At 35.1% G+C, this 17,508-nt stretch overlaps 6 protein-coding genes across 6 annotated transcripts; 3 read left to right on the forward strand and 3 right to left on the reverse strand.

Annotated features, from left to right (window-relative positions):
- Nucleotides 1–1,111: 1,111 nt before the first annotated feature.
- Nucleotides 1,112–2,583, reverse strand: RO3G_06267 (tubulin beta chain; the record flags this gene model as incomplete). Its single annotated transcript, XM_067660857.1, has 3 exons — nt 1,112–2,294; nt 2,348–2,504; nt 2,556–2,583. The coding sequence occupies 3 exons, from the start codon at nt 2,581–2,583 to the stop codon at nt 1,112–1,114; spliced, it is 1,368 nt and encodes a 455-aa protein (XP_067516958.1).
- Nucleotides 2,584–7,934: 5,351 nt separating this feature from the next.
- RO3G_06268 (uncharacterized protein) lies at nt 7,935–8,967 on the forward strand (the record flags this gene model as incomplete). The annotated part of the gene is made up of 4 exons (XM_067660858.1): nt 7,935–7,937; nt 8,039–8,416; nt 8,485–8,693; nt 8,802–8,967. 4 exons carry the CDS (start codon nt 7,935–7,937, stop codon nt 8,965–8,967), a joined length of 756 nt encoding a protein of 251 aa, XP_067516959.1.
- A 639-nt stretch (nt 8,968–9,606) lies between these two features.
- RO3G_06269 (uncharacterized protein) lies at nt 9,607–9,991 on the reverse strand (the record flags this gene model as incomplete). Its single annotated transcript, XM_067660859.1, has 2 exons — nt 9,607–9,774; nt 9,833–9,991. The coding sequence occupies 2 exons, from the start codon at nt 9,989–9,991 to the stop codon at nt 9,607–9,609; spliced, it is 327 nt and encodes a 108-aa protein (XP_067516960.1).
- Nucleotides 9,992–10,528: 537 nt separating this feature from the next.
- RO3G_06270 (uncharacterized protein) lies at nt 10,529–11,503 on the reverse strand (the record flags this gene model as incomplete). The annotated part of the gene is made up of 2 exons (XM_067660860.1): nt 10,529–11,457; nt 11,485–11,503. 2 exons carry the CDS (start codon nt 11,501–11,503, stop codon nt 10,529–10,531), a joined length of 948 nt encoding a protein of 315 aa, XP_067516961.1.
- A 3,064-nt stretch (nt 11,504–14,567) lies between these two features.
- Nucleotides 14,568–15,581, forward strand: RO3G_06271 (uncharacterized protein; the record flags this gene model as incomplete). Its single annotated transcript, XM_067660861.1, has 3 exons — nt 14,568–14,620; nt 14,677–15,274; nt 15,330–15,581. 3 exons carry the CDS (start codon nt 14,568–14,570, stop codon nt 15,579–15,581), a joined length of 903 nt encoding a protein of 300 aa, XP_067516962.1.
- A 405-nt stretch (nt 15,582–15,986) lies between these two features.
- On the forward strand, nt 15,987–17,163 carry RO3G_06272 (uncharacterized protein; the record flags this gene model as incomplete). The annotated part of the gene is made up of 5 exons (XM_067660862.1): nt 15,987–16,129; nt 16,184–16,223; nt 16,274–16,498; nt 16,553–16,629; nt 16,701–17,163. 5 exons carry the CDS (start codon nt 15,987–15,989, stop codon nt 17,161–17,163), a joined length of 948 nt encoding a protein of 315 aa, XP_067516963.1.
- Between the last annotated feature and the right edge of the window lie 345 nt (nt 17,164–17,508).

The raw sequence follows: 17,508 nt of genomic DNA on the forward strand, positions 1-17,508 counted from the left end.
CATTAAAGCAATTGTTAAAAAGGTCACGTGCATAAAAAAAAGCATTAAATTCTATCCTGGCCAAAGAATACCAATGCAGAATAAAGACAGCCGAGTGCTATGATGCAGCATGCGGTTGAATATGGTTGTGATCATTCTGTGCAAAATGCTATTCTTTTTTCTTAAATTTGGCTTTGACAGCAATCTGGTGTCTGAAGCTCCACTTCAACTCTGATCACTTTGTAAGTGCGATAGCCAAAAAGCAGTACAAGCAAAGCATGTACATCTTTATGAATAATGCCACAAGTAGTTTGCTCACTTCCTACATTTTAAATATCGTCAAAGGTAAACATACAACCCATCTGAAAAGAGTACCCAACAATGCATCCAAACGAATATTTTCTGAAAGTATTGAAATTGAGACGTAAAAAAAAAGGGGAGGGGGAGCTGTTGCAAAGCGATTGATAGATTCTGATTTTAAATTACATATTGACGGATCATAAGTCAAAAGCAATCTATAAAGGAAGAAACAGCTGCACTGGAGGCCTTGGTTCAATTGGTTGATACGACATGAATTCTTGGAGTTGTCAACCTCGATCTCAAAGCAATGAAAGCAGAAAGAATAGGAAGATGATCAGAGTATTGCCTGATGAATACTATGAACATTTAAATCATAACGATAAATGAAAATAAAAGATAATTGCCAGTGCTACTATTCATAAACCAAAACAGCAACAGTAATAAAATAAAAGAGTATTTTAAATTGCGTATCTGTCTCTGGATTCTTTTATTTCTGAAATATATTGAAGAGTTCTAGTCCAAGGCCAAAACAATGATAAGAAGGTTGTCTATGAATAGCCACAACGGTTCCGGTTACAAGAATCCAAGAGGCTGGCAAAACTTTCACAATGGAAGATGATCAATATTAAACACTCTGGATTATTTTTCCGATGGTGTTTAAAAGGTCAAAACGAATGAAGATAAAAAGCAGGTCAATTTGAAATCAGTGCTCACAGAAAAAAAGCCAATCAAATTTGTTTGCCATTAGAGTCAAAAATTGTTTATTAATTGGATTTGGTTGTCCCTTCAGTCGAAGTTGGACTAAAAATACTGTATAAATCTATAAATGATTTTATTCTTCATCATCGTAAGCTTGATCATCTTCTTCCTCAAGATATTCCTCTTCTTCCAAGTACTCTTCTTCATCATCAGCAGTAGCTTCTTGGTATTGTTGGTATTCAGAGACCAAATCATTCATGTTGGATTCAGCTTCAGTAAATTCCATCTCATCCATACCCTCTTCAGTATACCAGTGCACAAAGGCCTTTCTTCTAAACATGGCTGTGAACTGTTCATTGACACGCTTGAACAATTCTTGAATAGCAGTACTGTTACCAATAAAGGTACCAGACATCTTGAGACCCACAGGAGGGATATCACAAAGAGAGGTCTTGACACCGTTAGGAATCCATTCAACAAAGTAAGAGGAATTCTTTTGTTGAACGGCCAACATTTGGTTCTCGACTTCTTTGGTAGACAGACGACCACGGAAGATAGTGGCAGCAGTCAAATAACGACCGTGACGAGGGTCAGAGGCGGCCATCATGTTACGAGCATCAAACATTTGAGCAGTCAATTCGGGAACAGATAAGTTGCGGTACTGTTGAGAACCAAAGGCGGTGAGGGGAGCAAAACCGACCATGAAAAAGTGAAGACGGGGGAAGGGAACCATGTTGACAAACAACTTGCGCAAGTCAGAGTTCAATTGACCGGGGAAACGCAAAGAGGTAGAGACACCAGACATGACGGTTGAGACCAACTGGTTCAATTCTCCATAGGCAGGGTTTGTCAATTTCAAGGTACGGAAACAGATATCGTAAAGAGCTTCGTTATCGATACAGAAGGTGGCATCACAGTTTTCAACCAATTGGTGAACAGAGAGGACAGCGTTATAAGGTTCAACAACGGTATCAGAGACTTTGGGTGAAGGGACAACAGAGTAAGTACAGAGCATACGATCAGGGTATTCTTCACGAATCTTGGAAAGCAAGAGAGAACCAAGACCGGAACCGGTACCACCACCAAGAGAGTGACAAAGTTGGAAACCTTGAAGACAATCGGTGTTTTCGGCTTCCTTACGAACAACGTCCAAGACGGATTCAACTAATTCAGCACCTTCGGTATAGTAACCCTTAGCCCAGGAATTACCAGCACCGGATTGACCAAAGATGAGGTTGTCAGGGCGGAATAATTTACCATAGGGACTGGATCGGATGGCATCCATCGTACCAGGCTCAAGATCAACAAGGACGGCTCTATTGCGCATAGTTTAGTACATCACCCCTTTCTATTGCTTATGTTAAAATACCTTGGGACATATTTTCCTTGAGAACCTTCATTATAAAACACATTGATGCGTTCTAATTGAAGATCATTGTCGCCAGTGTAGTTACCGTTGGGTTCAAGACCATGTTCTTGTGAGATTGTTTCCCAAAATTTTTGACCGATTTGGTTACCACATTGACCTAAAAATATTACTTAGACTTTTGACAAAAGCTTCGTAAATGCTTTCTTACCAACTTGTACATGAATAATTTCTCTCATTTTATCTTTAATAATAATAAATATTTCTGTGTCCTCTTCTTTATAGCGTAAACTTACATTAAAGGATTGTATTTTTTTTTCTTGTAATAATAAGTTTTATTAAAAGGAAAGGATATTGTAAAGAAAGAAGTACAAAAAGAGAAGTTAAACAACATCAAAAAAAAAAATAATAATCTCACCCACGAGTATCGATTTCCTTTTTTTGAAAAGTATGTGTAACTTTAACTCATGTCTTGTCTCTCCTTTTTATTGATCAATGATTTTATACTTGAATAAAGCAGGTCATAAATACCATCCAAGCCTTCTTCTTTAAGATATTCCAAGTATTTGATTCTATACTCTTGATAGGTCATTTCTATTACTCCTTCCTACACATATTATCATTAGGGCATCATACACACGCTAACTAAATTTAATTTCTTTGCTTACCTTTTGAAGTCTATTGAAATATTCAGTAGTCATTGGCTCATCATGGATGAAACGATCTTCTTCTAATGTCTTTTTTATGCTTGTTTTTAGTGTCTCTGTTACATACTCTTTCAGTTTACTTACTTTTATAAATCTTTTAGAGAATCCTGCTAAAGCGGCTGATTGACCGAGGGACAATATTTTTTCTATGTCCGTTCCTCTTTCTTCACATGTTTTAATTAACTTCTCTATACTCAATCTACACATACACGCTTTGTATTAGTAAGTAAGATTTACATCATTTATACTTGTTTACGTTGATAAAGAAAAGGCTTGATTATTCTGTTTCTTTTTATCTTTTTCATGGAATCCAATTGATTTCCATAATGAATTACATATGTTCAACATGTATGTATTAAAATCCGCCAGATAATCTTCACTGTACTGTGATATCCAATCGTCTGATTTTCTTTCATTCTCCTCAAATGCCATCTTGTATTGATAAATCACTCGGCATATTCTATCCACTGCCATGGCTGAAGTAGAAAAGAAATTTCTGTAAATAAAAGGCGCTGCGGGTGTCACTATTTTGGGAATATCGTGCTGCAGTGAAATAGAAGAAACGAGTTCAAAGAATGAAATTGAGGCATGCTGAAAGAGTGAGTGATCTTGCTCCTCAGCCAATCCGATCACACACAGTCTATCAATATGTAATATGAAATCTTGCATTGATACAAAATAATCTGTGTCAAACGATAGACCTTTGAATAACCATGTCACCTGATCTACTTCTTGTTCAGTGGCTTTGAGTGCTTTATGTTGGTTCCAATCTAACAAGACCCAATTTTTGAGCCATTCTGTGTAACATAAAACCAATCTTGTCTTCCAATTGACATCGGATACATGAAATAGCCGATAAAGAGGTTTTAAAACATCCTCGTTAATGTCTACAAATATCATTAGACTTTTTGTAAGTTATATATAAAGCATACTTTTGAAACTATTTGGTTTAAGGAAGGGTAAAAGTTCAAATATTTCATCTTGAAATTCAAATCCATTCCAGATTTTTAAATATTCTCGAAGAAAGTCTTCAACGATAGGAAGTTGAGCCTACTTTTATAATTAATATACCGGATATACATAGAACAACTACTATTTACTTTTGTGAATTGTGTTAATTTAATCAATTTCTTCAACAATTCTTTAAATTCATTTTTTCCTGGATCCTTTGGATTTGGCCAACGTAAGAGATACAGTAATTTTTGATCAAGCCAATATCCAATACGCAATATGAGACTATCATCTGGGTTACATACAATAACATGCTGTAGCATTCTATCGCCTAACATCGTGTCTAATTGTTCATTAAATTGTAATTGATTGATATTCTCTGCTGAGTGTAGTACTTCTTGAACATCTAGATTGCGATACTAAAGAAAAGAAAAAAGCGCGTAAGAATAAAGGAAAATATTATTTATGGCACGTACTTGTATGTCTACAGTCCTTGTAGTAAGTGGTGATTCGGTTTTATTCTTTTTTGATCTTTTTCTTGCTTTATCATTGTTTGATATTGAAGAAGAGAATGAAATAATTGGTCTGTGTAAATCGAGTTCATCCTCTGTATTTGTCCATAACCTTTTTATATTGATTAAATTGTTTCTGCACTCTGGGTCTGGATGCTATTTATCTATTAGTAATAATAATGAGTATATTTTGGCATTTACCTCGAATATAATGGTATCCTTTAATCTAATATTATCTGGCACTTCAATTGAGTGATCATAACTCTTATAAACCATTAAAAGTGCAATTAATGCTGAATTATCTCTTTCTTTATCAATCATTTCTTTTCTTAATGATTATATTAATCTCTTTTGTATAATGAATTTAATTTTGCTTACAGTTTTCTAATTCTATATCTGGTCACCCTTTCTTTTCTTGTCATAAAATAAAGTAAATGACATACTTCAGTTCTACAGATATACATATTAAAATCTCCCTTTCTCGCTGTTGTATTCCCTGTTGTACCTGATTGCGTCTATTGTTAAATAGTGAAACAGAATTGGATAAGTATTTTTGAATTGTCCATCCACCGAATCGACCATATCATAAATAGAAATAATCCACTGTAGCAGTCTTTTTGTCAACTTCACATTACTATTGCGTATGCTTGCAATCACTCGTATCACACACTCTTCAGGTACATTTTCCCTTGGAAGTAATAACGAAACGAGCATTATTTTCCTTCTAATAGCTATTAATGTTTTAGCCTTGCTTCTTTTGTTGTTGTCAATAACAAGCATTTCGCTTTACCTAGTTTTTTATTCATTATAATTTGAAATAGGGCTTCAAATTGTACTTGAGACAGTCCAAACTTCTTAATCACTCTGCTTAATCCTAAAAAGATGGGTGTATTGTGAATCAAGATACCAGCTGGTAAAGAAGGATGAAAGCGTGTAAACTGTTCGCGTAAGATTGTATCGACATTGTCAGCAGTGACTTGGGATAGATCAAGGCTTTCTTGAAACATTTCTTCTTCATCACTGTAGATTACTCTATCCAGATCTTGTTCATCGTCAGGTTGTATTGAGGATTCGGTTACAGATTGATTTGTTCGATCAGCTAACAAACAAAGTAAATAAGAGCTTACTTGTAGCAATGCCTTTTTTAATTCAAATCTTTACACATTTTTTTTTAAGAGAAAAAAAGCAACTGTTGAGTGAAAGTATTTTTTTCAATGATTCGTGCATAAGCCAATCAAAAACCATTCAGCTTTTTTATTGTTCACTAGAAACTTCAAAAGATAGAGACATGCAGACACAGAAAGTGAAGCTAGAAAAGTTTGAATAATTGGCTCATACCTGCTTGCTTGGATTTTATTGAAAAATTGTTTTTTAAAATATTGGTAGGCTTCTTTTACTGACAAAGATAATGTACTCATGATGTGATTTTAGACAAGCTAGATATAATTTGATAGTAACCACTCTTTACTAATAAGCTTAGCTTGGTAAATTATGTAGCAAATAATCGATAACGCAGGAAATAAAGGTTGTAGGTTATGAAATGATAATAGTCCTGGATAAACAGCGCAAAACTTTTATGAATGACGTTTAGAAGTATACATCATAGATATGACACAAATAAAAGGATTAATACATAGTGAATAGGGTTTATATTTTTATGCATGTTATTATGGTAGAAGAATATAAAGCTCTCACTCCCGTATTACTTCATAAAGTTATAATATTACGTTGGGAATGCTCAAAGCCATCATGTGTGATGGTTTTGAAGTGTTTTAGTTCCTGACAGATTTTGATACAGCATATCAACAGGAAAAGGTCGGGTTTGGGGAGTAGAGCAAGATAAGGATAGAGCTAGCAAAGATAAAAGTAATTCGGATTCCTCGGTTAATTTAAATTTACCAATAAATGATTAAAGTATTAACAAATACCCAAAAAACCTAAATGTAAACCAATGCAAACGAATATTGTTGCAAGCATAGCATAGATATGGTATAATATTATTTTATAATTCAATTTCACGCATTTATCTTTAAAGCATTTCTATTTTCAATATTTTTCATTGTCACTAACTAGTAATAATGATGCTTGCTATCTTGAAACACCTTTATAATGAAGGTTTAGCAAGGTAATGGCCAAATTTGAGCATGAATCTATGGTCTCTTTTGCTTCTTTGAGACATTATAAACCCTTCAAACTTCGCATAACTAAGATTTCTATTGGCATGAATAATCATGAGATTAGGAATATACACTTAAGATTACCAGATAAATTTTTTCTTGCCATACATGCTCCTATTTTTTGTTTCTTTTTGATAGAAGAGATTAGACTTTATCCAATTTATAAGAACATGCAATATTGTTTGCTAATGAATACTTTCAATATTCATTAATTATATAAATACTTAGTTACGTTGATCTTATTCCCTTAAACCCCATTGTGATACGTTTTCAGATTGTCCATTTTATATCTTACTTCATATAAACTTCATACAACCATAATATACTTCACTTTGTAAATAAATTGAATTCTTGGACGATCTAAATTTGCCCCAAGAGAGGAAGGAGCTTGTTCTCGATTTTGTCTTTAACTTTTCACTGGTTTGTAAATCTTGTTAAAAGTTTTCTATATACAAGATGTTAGAAGCTGTTGTAACAAAAAAGAACAGGACATTAAATTACAAGTTGAGACAGTAAACTAAGAAAGTAACTCAAACATCGAGCAATTTAACCTCTAAAGGGTTGAGGCCATTTGCATTTCTATTCTTTCAAGCTTTTGTTGTGCAAGTTGATAGTTTCAGATGTTGACTCACTAGCACGATCTTAACGTTTATATTTGATATATTTAATGAAAATATGATATATACATAAAAGAGAAAAGGAAATATAACGCTTTTTTATACACTAACAGCATTTTTTTTGTGCATGATCACTATTCCTATTTAATGCAGCTACATGTATCCATTGTGCTACTAACCAGATAACTAACTGCGTTGCTATTATTTACAGGTTTAGGAAAAAGTGTTGTTACTAAAAGTACTCTTTGAGACTGTTTAAGCTATAAGCATAAACTAAAATAATAAAGAAGAAGACACTTCATTAGCACAGAGATTAATCTCACTTTACTGAAATGAAATTACGATTGTTTTTGTGTATTAATCACAATATTAATATGAAAACTAAGATCTTGTGCGGGTATCTTAGAACAAGTTCAATACTTTCAATACCTTTGCGCTTGATTGTTGATAAATTACATTCCATGGCTATAATTAAAAGCCTCATATCGGATAAGTTATTGTTTATTGTATTACGATACACAGTTTCCTAAAAAAGCTTTCAAGCTCAAAAAATTAAAGTCACAATTCAGCAGAACGGAAGAGAAAAAAAAGGAATCATTTAATTTTACACTTTTTCTGTTGAAATCATGGTAAGTGAAATAGAGCCTGTTAAATATAAAAGAAGTAAACAATAAACCAGTATCAACCTAATTATGGCTACGGTCAGAATTCACAAAATCAGCAAACACAGCAACAGCAACAATCTTTTCAATATCCTCAAAATGTTGGTTCACCTTTTAATCAGCAGCCTGCACAACATTACTCTACTACCACGACACCTGAATCTCGCGGTAATCTGCCAAGTTTCAATACTTATTTATCTTCTCAACCTTCTATGAACAGCAACAATACCCATACATCTACAAGTAGAAACATGACAACAAATAATTCGGCAGCAGTAGCGGCTTCGGCAGCATTAAGAGGCGGATCCCCTCAGCTTTTACACAACAAACATGAAAAGTCTCCCTTTTCAAACCCACAGTATAGTGCTATTAGACAATCAGCCAACAATCCACATTCACCCATTCAGGGTCATCAGTCTTATTCGAACGCAGAGAATTATACTCCTGTAAGATATATACTGAACCTTTTTTTTACTTTATTTTTTGTCAGCAGACTACTAAACATATACTATAGCAAGATATTGTCACCGGTTTGACACAACATAATGGTAGCACGCATTATAGTTCGATTAACATTGGTAGAATTGTGCGTAATCCAGCTTTAGCAGGAAGAAATGAGCTACCTACTTTACCACCCTTAAACTCATCTACTCAATCTTCACATCAAAGAATAACTGAGAAATGGACTCCAAGCAACGGCAATGGTAATGATGAGTTAACTCGGTAAGCAAAAATAATGGCAAAGATATACGCGTTTAGATTTAACATGAATAAATTTGATGAAGGTCCACTGACCCTTCCGCTATGATATCTACATCATCTTCATCACAGCAACAACAACAACAACAGCAGCAGCAACAGCAACCGCAACAGCAGCAGCCACAACCGCAACAGCAACAACAACAGCAACCGCAACAGCAACAACAAAAACAACAACAGCCGCAACAGCAACAGCAACAACAACAGCCGCAACAGCAGCAAGATTCATCTATATTGATGCAATACCACAATGATCATAATAGATTGGTTACGTCAACATATCCACAACAGCACCATCACCAACAGCAAGTGCAGCAAAATCAATCTGAGATTTTTGGAGACATTGGACCCTATGGATGTGGAGTAACAGGATGTTTTGCTAGTTTCAATGCTTCTAGTGGATTGTTCTACCATATGAAGGGTAGTCATCCCAATTTGGATCAAGCGTATAAACCATATCGCTGTGCAATACCTAACTGTCCAAAGAGGTATAAAAATATAAACGGTCTTCAATATCACTTGAGAGAAGCAAAAGGATCCTCTGGTCATGGATGTTTGGATGGAGATGGAAGCAATACAAATGCAAAGCCATACCAATGTCAAGCGCCTGGATGTAAAAAGGCTTATAGAACAGCAAATGGTTTACGTTATCATCAAATGCACGGCCACAATGTGACAGCTCATGAACAAGTGATGATGACTGGCCTACAAGCAGCGCCTCAACATCAATTACCAATACAACATACAGTAATGAATACACAGCAACCATTACCTCAATATCGGATGCAACAAAGAGACAGATGGTCATTAAATAATAATAGTATTTAGATAAATAAAGTATCAAGCATTCAAAGATGATAGATTTTTATTATTGAATTTAATCAAAGAGACCGAAACCCATATCATCGTCAGATTCTTCCTTTTCTTCTTCCTTGGTTTCTGCGGCAGGAGCATCAGAGCTGGCAGCAGCAGCACCGGTGCCAGCAGCGGCAACAGCACCGCCAGTAGGAACGGAGGCCATCTTTTCCTTACCTTCAGCAATGAGCTATTGCACTTACATTTAGTACAACTGAGACATTCGAATCATATATTTTTATTTTTACCTCAGCAATGTCTTTTTCGGCGAGAGCAGAGATCAAAGAAGAAACACGTTCTTCATCAATTTCAGCACCAACGGAGCTCAAGATAGACTTGACTTCATCAGCGGAAGGGTTGGCCTTACCACCAGCATTGAGAAGAAGATAAGCAGCGAGATATTTCATTTCTATATAACATCAATTGTTAAATCATCTCATCCATCCATCCATCCATCCGTTTTATAATAATCTTTACCTAATTTTTTGCGTAAGTAACGATTTAACTCCTTTGAGATACGAAACGCTTAAAGAAAAAAGAAAAAAATGAATGCAAGTTATCTTTTATACAGCATAAAGTCTGCCCGAGTCAGTACACTGGATCAGAGTGGATATGAAAAAAGAGTCACGCGCCGGAATACAAAAAAGCTCAGAGGTAAAATTTGCGATTTTTGTATGATCGGGCTTGTAACTACGAAAAGAAAAGGTACATGAACATTTGATACAATTAAAATAAAGTTCAATTGGGTAAAAGCAAAACCTACTGATCGATCATCTTCTAGCGTTTGTCTTACAGATCATACACAATTATTCATTTTTCGTACTAAGTAACTTGCTAAAACACTCTGATGAATTTAATTGATTAAAATAAATGTATTAAACAAAGGTGGTATTTATTAAGTTAGTATTTTATAAAACATAAAAACATTCTTATTCGCTTCTTTGTTAATTTTCTCTTTTGTTAATAAGATGAGATACAAGGGTTTGAAGTGTTGAAATAAGGGCATCTTGTCTTTCGCCGTTTTGCACCATAAGCTTTAGCATGGCATCTTGTCTCTCATTATTTTGGACTATGAGTCTCAATAGGGTATCTTGTTGTTCATTTCCTTCAGAGGAAGTATTCGGCCTACCTCTGTTATTCTCATAAATCTCTTGAGCAAGGATCCGTGCGCTGTTCTCTACTGCACTGAACACAGGAGTATTCGCATCTGTTCTTATTCGTTGCGGTGCAGGAGAGCCAGTTAAAGAAGAGCTGCTTAATCTTCTTCTTCTTGGTATATCCTCGGTTGTTGGTTGTTCGGCCCCTTCAGCTTCAACGACTACTGGTTTCTCTGTTGTATGATTAGCTTGGTCGCTGTCAGACGGGTTAGTTGTTGTTATAGGTTGATGTAACAAGCCCACTACTTCTTCCATCTTCTCATGAAATTCCCATCTTTCTGATGGCAATCTGTCTCTTGACGCGTTATCGCGCATTCGCCTTCTATATTTGTTGCAAAGCTCCTCCCATTTTCTTTTCAGTGCTTTTTCGGATCGCTTAGTTACAACAGCTTCATGGTTGTTAAATCTTTCTGCCATCTGTTTGTATAATATACTTTTTGCTTGCTTGCCAGAAGAATCGATAGCAGCTAGGCTTTCCTTATACAGATCGATCAAAACACTGGTACTTGCACGATCCCAATTTGCACTTCTACGGTTCGAAGATGGACTTGAATGATCAGTATTTCTAGTATTAAAAGTTTCCGCGTAAGGAGGTGCAACATTAGGCTCTATGTGTGGCTGTGGTGGTAATGGTTGTTCTAGCTGTTGCGGCAGTTGTAGTGGTGGCGATGGTTGAGTGAATGTAGTGGTACCATCGTAATGAATAAAAACAATATCTGTATTATTACTTTTACTGTCTATACCAGTAGTATTATTATTCATTATTTTAGAAAAGTGAGAAGAAGCCTAAATTTTTAAAGTCTTATAAAAAAAAAAAGGATAGTAAAATGAATATACTCCTTCACATGAAAAAGGCTAGTCCACTCCGATGCTTACTTGAACTTTTCTGCTGCACTCCGGGGAAGGCTTGCTTCCTTTTGATTTTTTGTTACACAAAATAAGGTCGGATATTAGTTATCAGTATCAAAAGTCTGAGTTAAACATCTGCTACTCAGATCAGAACCGCCAGTTCAATCTTTGGCTCTGTTTGTATTTCACAATCTGAGTCGCTCGCAAATCTTCTAAGTATTATATTAGATATAGGAGTCCAGTCTTGGTCCTTTGCTAAACCCAACTATGCTAGTTGCGGTGATTTTTTTGACACTTCACTTGACCAACTTGAAGGCTTTATAATTGTCAGTATGGATATATTGACTATATGCTGCATTTAAAAACCCGTTAGATGTTCTTTTTTTAGTGTAATAGCTTTTTTTTTGTTTGAGGCCTCTTTAAGCAAAGGCTTGATAAACCTTTGAGCATCTTCTAAATAAAAGTTGAACTCATCTTCTGTACATTCAGGATTTAAAAGCAACAAAATTCATAAAACTATAAACTAAAAATGCAGTACTAGATTCTAATGGATTGGAATAACTGACTGGGTATTGAGATAGATCATCCGGAAGTCAAAATGTTAGCAGAAACTTGAGAAGTCAATTATTTGAAAAATTATAAATGGTATTCAACAATTATTTGTAATTGTTTAAATAGGGACATCACATAATCGAGGAATACTAATAACTGAATGATTTGTATTATTTTTACCATAACTAAAGTATTGGAGATGATGATTGTAATTAAAGAAAATGAAAAAGACAAAAAAAAATATTTAAACTATAAAAAATACATAATGCTAATCAAAATGACGCCACTTATCAATAATGAGGTGGGTAGTAAAAGGGACTTGAAGAAGTTATACTGACACTGTTTTCTTTTTTTGTTACCTTAGTCTGATGCTATGAACCCAATTATCCTAAAATTGGTAGTGGTTGTGATTCATATCTGGGCTTGACTTTGTAGATACTGTGTTCCTGTTTTAAAGTTATATTACTTTGAACAGTTTCTTTTAATAAACACTATTTGAAAGAACCAATTTTTTGTCAAATTCATTCAACAACGCTATTTCCTTTCGAATGTCAACAGAAATCGATCTAATCGGGAAGGACATCTAGTTTGACATTGAAACCAGGCTTTATTTCAAGATCCATGACATGCTCGCCGTTCAAGTCATGTAGCTTACTAAGGAACTAACAGCAGTCAAAAAGGAAATTGATCAACCATAGCAGGAGAATATGTGCCTTCGTAAACAGTTACGTACACAGCCCAAAACATATTCAATTGAGGATTCGGCCGCTACTTTCTACTTCTCTCCCTCCTTGAAGTAACTTTATTGCACTAATATCACAAGTCAACTCGCAATTTCCTCCTTTATCCTCAACCTCTAGAGTACCTCCTGTAATATCCTGAAAATGACCTTATGAGCATGAATAGCAACTGGACTTCCAGCTACTTCAATTTATAATAACATCGCTATGAGCTGTCTTATTTAATGCCATAGATCTTCCTTGTCAAGCGATCTCTCCTTTACTCGACCTCAATCATGTCTACTCTATCTTGCTAATTACAGAATCATGACTTTTATCGTCACTCAAATACTCTACACATCGGAAACAATGACATACATATGAAACCAAACAACTCATTACACCCATTATGGACAATAAGAGGCCAATTTTCTGCTCAATTCAGTTTGTTGTCTTCCTGTCCACTTATTAATGCCATCTCTGATCTCGTCCAATACAAAATCTTTTAATATCGTCAACATTCCCATTCAATACCTTTATTTATTACCCCGTTTGCATACCAACAAGGTACAGCAGATTCTTAGTTCACTCAGTCTACAAATATTAGGAGCCACTCAGACTATTGTTATTGAGGATAATAGGTGGATAGGTTCATTCAAAGGCAATCATGACTCCAGCAATGGATTCAGATCAATGATCTCATGAATTGGATGCTTATCTTTAATGAGGTCATTACAAATTCATTATGCATTCAGGAAAGAGCATAATTGACCGAATCATCACATTTAAAAGCTATTTCGTTCACAAGTGATGTTACAACAATGCGTAACAACATTTTTCAAACACAACAAGTTTATCCGTTTACAAATATAGAAACGCTGTAAAGCGGGGATTTAACCTTCCTTCCATTTCAATTTTTTCTTTCAAGATTCCATAATATTGTTTTTCAACAATGGATTCTTTAGACAGACTTGACGAGCAGCAAAGAAGAATATTAAATCAGTATCAGGTGAGTTTCTACTACAAAGTTGAAATTTATTGTGGATTAGCGATTTATACGTCTTTACAAGTCTATAACCCGCTCTAATGACATTGAAGAAGCTGTACGTATATTAATAGGGAATAACTGGAATCTAGAAGTAAGAGAAAAAGAAAGAGAGGGCATAATGGGAGAGAATGTACTGGGGGCGAGGAAAAGGAAGAAACTTCAAGTTTTTATTTAAAGTTTTGTTTTGACCCTTTTATTTAATCTTTTTTTTTGTTTTTAATAGAATGCTATACAAAATAAGTATCGTACAACTACACATTATGAAGAGTCGATTGAAAGTAATCATTCAACATCGGCCTCATCCTCTTTGCTTGGCAATCATAGAAGACCATTAGAGGAAAGGAGAGGAAGCAGGGGAATACTCTCTTTTGTTCTTTGGCCATTTACTTTAATATGGAAATTGGTTTGGAGCATATATCATATTGCTGGTAAACTAGAGATATTGTTTATGCACGGTGATGAATTAAACAATAATACTACAATAGTACGTTTGCTGTACAAACCATCCATTCCAATAACTGCGCCACGAAGAGATCCGCGATCAGAGGCAGATAGATTTTTACGTGATTTTGAGTCTACATACGGAACAGTACATCCTGACTTTTTTGAAGGAAGTTATACGCAAGCCCTTGATACATCCAAAAAAGAATTAAAGTATATGATGGTTATCTTACAGAGTGAAGAGCATGATGACAATGACGCATTTTGTCGGTAAAGTTGAGAGTAACAAGGAAAGTTATACCTTTTTACTTATTTTTTCCATACAGGAATATCCTCACTTCGCTTGAGCTCATTGAGTTTCTTCGTTTATATCAGGTTATCGTGTGGGGTGGGAATGTTAGACGTACTGAAGCATTTCAAGTCAGTAATATTCTTGAGGCAACCACCTATCCTTTTATTGCTATCATTGCTTTACAAACATCTCCATCATCCGGTTCTTCATTATCAAGTCCAAAAATGTCAGTTATAGATCGTATTGAAGGACCCACTACTTCTGCAGCAGTTATACGAAGATTTCAAAATGTGATCGCCCGCACTGAGATTAACATCAACCGAATGCGTGCAGAACGTGAACAGCGCGAACAAGAACAAGCACTGAGAAGGGAACAAGAAAGAGCTTATGCTGAAAGCTTAAGAATTGATAGAGAAAGAGAAAAGAGAATAATGCGAGAGCGCCAAGCAGCGGCAATGCGTGAACGGGCTCGATTATTGGAGAAAAAAAATAGAAAGCTTTACATTCGCTATTTGTGTCAAAAACTGCGCGATGATTCTATGGATAGCAATGAAAAAACTGTCAGAATCAGCTTTCGAATGGCAGATGGAAGTCGAGCTATTCGAAAGTTCAAAGGCAGCGATACATTAGAGGTATGTCTGTCGTTTCCTAAGCTACTTGAACGAATCCATAATTATTTTTATCTAGACACTCTACCAATTTGTTGAAGCTCATCCTTATATGGAAATATATGAAAATGAATCGTGCATTGATGAAGTACCAGAAGACTATGTTCATAAATATAAGTTTACCGTACATTCTGCTTATCCTAGAACTGTATATCAAGCAGATCCAGAAAAGAAGATCATTGACGAAAAAAGCTTGTGGCCCAGTGCTACATTGATTGTTGACCCCGAAGATGAGGATGAAGAAGAAAACCAAGAAGATGATGATGAGTAATAAATTTATTCAAATCATTATACCAAAAACAGTAATGCTGGTGTGCTTGATACCCACAAGCTTTATATTTTAAGCATTTGTATAAATAAAGAGTAACATTAGCTCACATATATAAACGTCAATAATTCCGAACTGAAATAGGTAAACTTGTTTACTGAATAAGTGGGGGTTGTCCCATTTAAATTTAGTGACTGAGTTGAAAATAAGCAAAAAAAAAAAACATCAAGGGTGAACACCAGGCTTTTTTTGGTATTTTTTTTGTTTTTTCAAATGACTTCTTTGCAACTTTATGTCTGGGGTTCTGCTTTGAATGCTCCCTCAATTGATCCTAAATGTATTGTCGTTGAATCATATTTACGTTTAATCAACCAAGAATATACGATTGTCAGATGCAATGATCCACACATGAGTCCAACAGGCGAGCTTCCATTGTTAAAAGATGGTGCTGTTTGGGTTGCAGGCGTCGATCGTATATTAACACACTTGAGCAACCATAAAAAAGATTCTAACGCTGATCTTTCACCTGAACAAAAAGCTAACTACCTTGCGTAAAGTGTTATATATTTTCATAACTACGCGAGTATTAACGATTGAATGATTAGTTATTCTACACTTGCTCAAAACAACTTGTATGATTCTATGGTAATGTTGGATGTGCAAAATCAAAAAAATCTAATCGTTCTTTTTTATAGCTGTACACTTGGTATGCTGATTCAACAAATTTTATTAAAGCAATTCGACCTACCTATGCGAAACTTTTGGCTTTTCCTGCCAGATACATTGTACCTGTTCAATTAAAAAGCAATGCGCAAGCCAGACTATCTAGATACAATGTTGAGATCACCAGCGATGATGTAGGATTACCTCAAAATGAAAAAGAAGAAATGAAAGAGCTATTGAAATCGGGTTGGCATCACGTAATATTATTTTTAACAAAATCAAAGATTGTCAAACTAAAACAAGTCTATTAGATGTATCGTTTAGCAAGAGAAACGTACAGTATTTTGCAATCTCAACTGGCTGATAAGGATTATATGTTTGGCACTAGGTATATCACAAAAACTCTTTTTTCTTTTGAAAGACGCAATTCATTGATATCTTTTTGGATCCTTTCTATAGTCCAACCACATTAGATTGCATTGTATTTGGCTATCTTGCTCTGCACCTTTATCCTGAACTCCCACACAAGCGATTACAGTACATTTTAAAAAATGAATATCCAACACTTGCGCAATACTGTGAAAGATTACACAGTCTGTTATATCCACCAGAGCAAGACACGCCTGAATCTAATCCTTCAGAAGATGTCCCCTCGCTTTGGAGGACCATTGTAAATAATCCAAGAGAATTTCTAAGCTCAGTCAAAAGTGACATTGTGTCCTACATGGGAAGCGAGGAAGAAAAGAAAGAGAAGAGCAAATCACAGGTTGATTTTGAACGTAAACGTATCTGGTCTATTGCTGGTGGAGTAACAGTAATGCTGGCATATGTTATATATAACGGCATTATAAGTATTGCTCCACAAGAAGAGTTCTATGAAGTGGATGATGATGATTATTATGATGACGATTATGAAGATTAGTGTTTCTATCACTCTGCTTTTTTTCTGGTATTTGTATAATTATCTATAATTCAATCTTAAATAAATACTTTGGCATTTTGCATGCCTTCATATTTGATAGCATACTATCAATTGAAGTACTGTATTTTATCCGGCTTTGTTGTATCATTGTATCTAGAGGTCTAGAAAGAAATACGGCAACAAATACGCGATACAAAATTAAAGAAATTATCATTTTGGATTCATCACCTTTCTTTGAAAAGGATGGCTTTGGTTTTTTTTTGTACAGTCAGTACAGTGGATTTTAGGAAAAGAATGGGAAGCGAAGCCAGACAGGTTAATTAAATTTGCGTTTAATGTGGCTCA

The sequence above is a fragment of the Rhizopus delemar genome, genomic scaffold, assembly GCF_000149305.1.
Source record: "Rhizopus delemar RA 99-880 supercont3.4 genomic scaffold, whole genome shotgun sequence".
NCBI classification, from domain to species: Eukaryota; Fungi; Mucoromycota; class Mucoromycetes; order Mucorales; family Rhizopodaceae; genus Rhizopus; species Rhizopus delemar.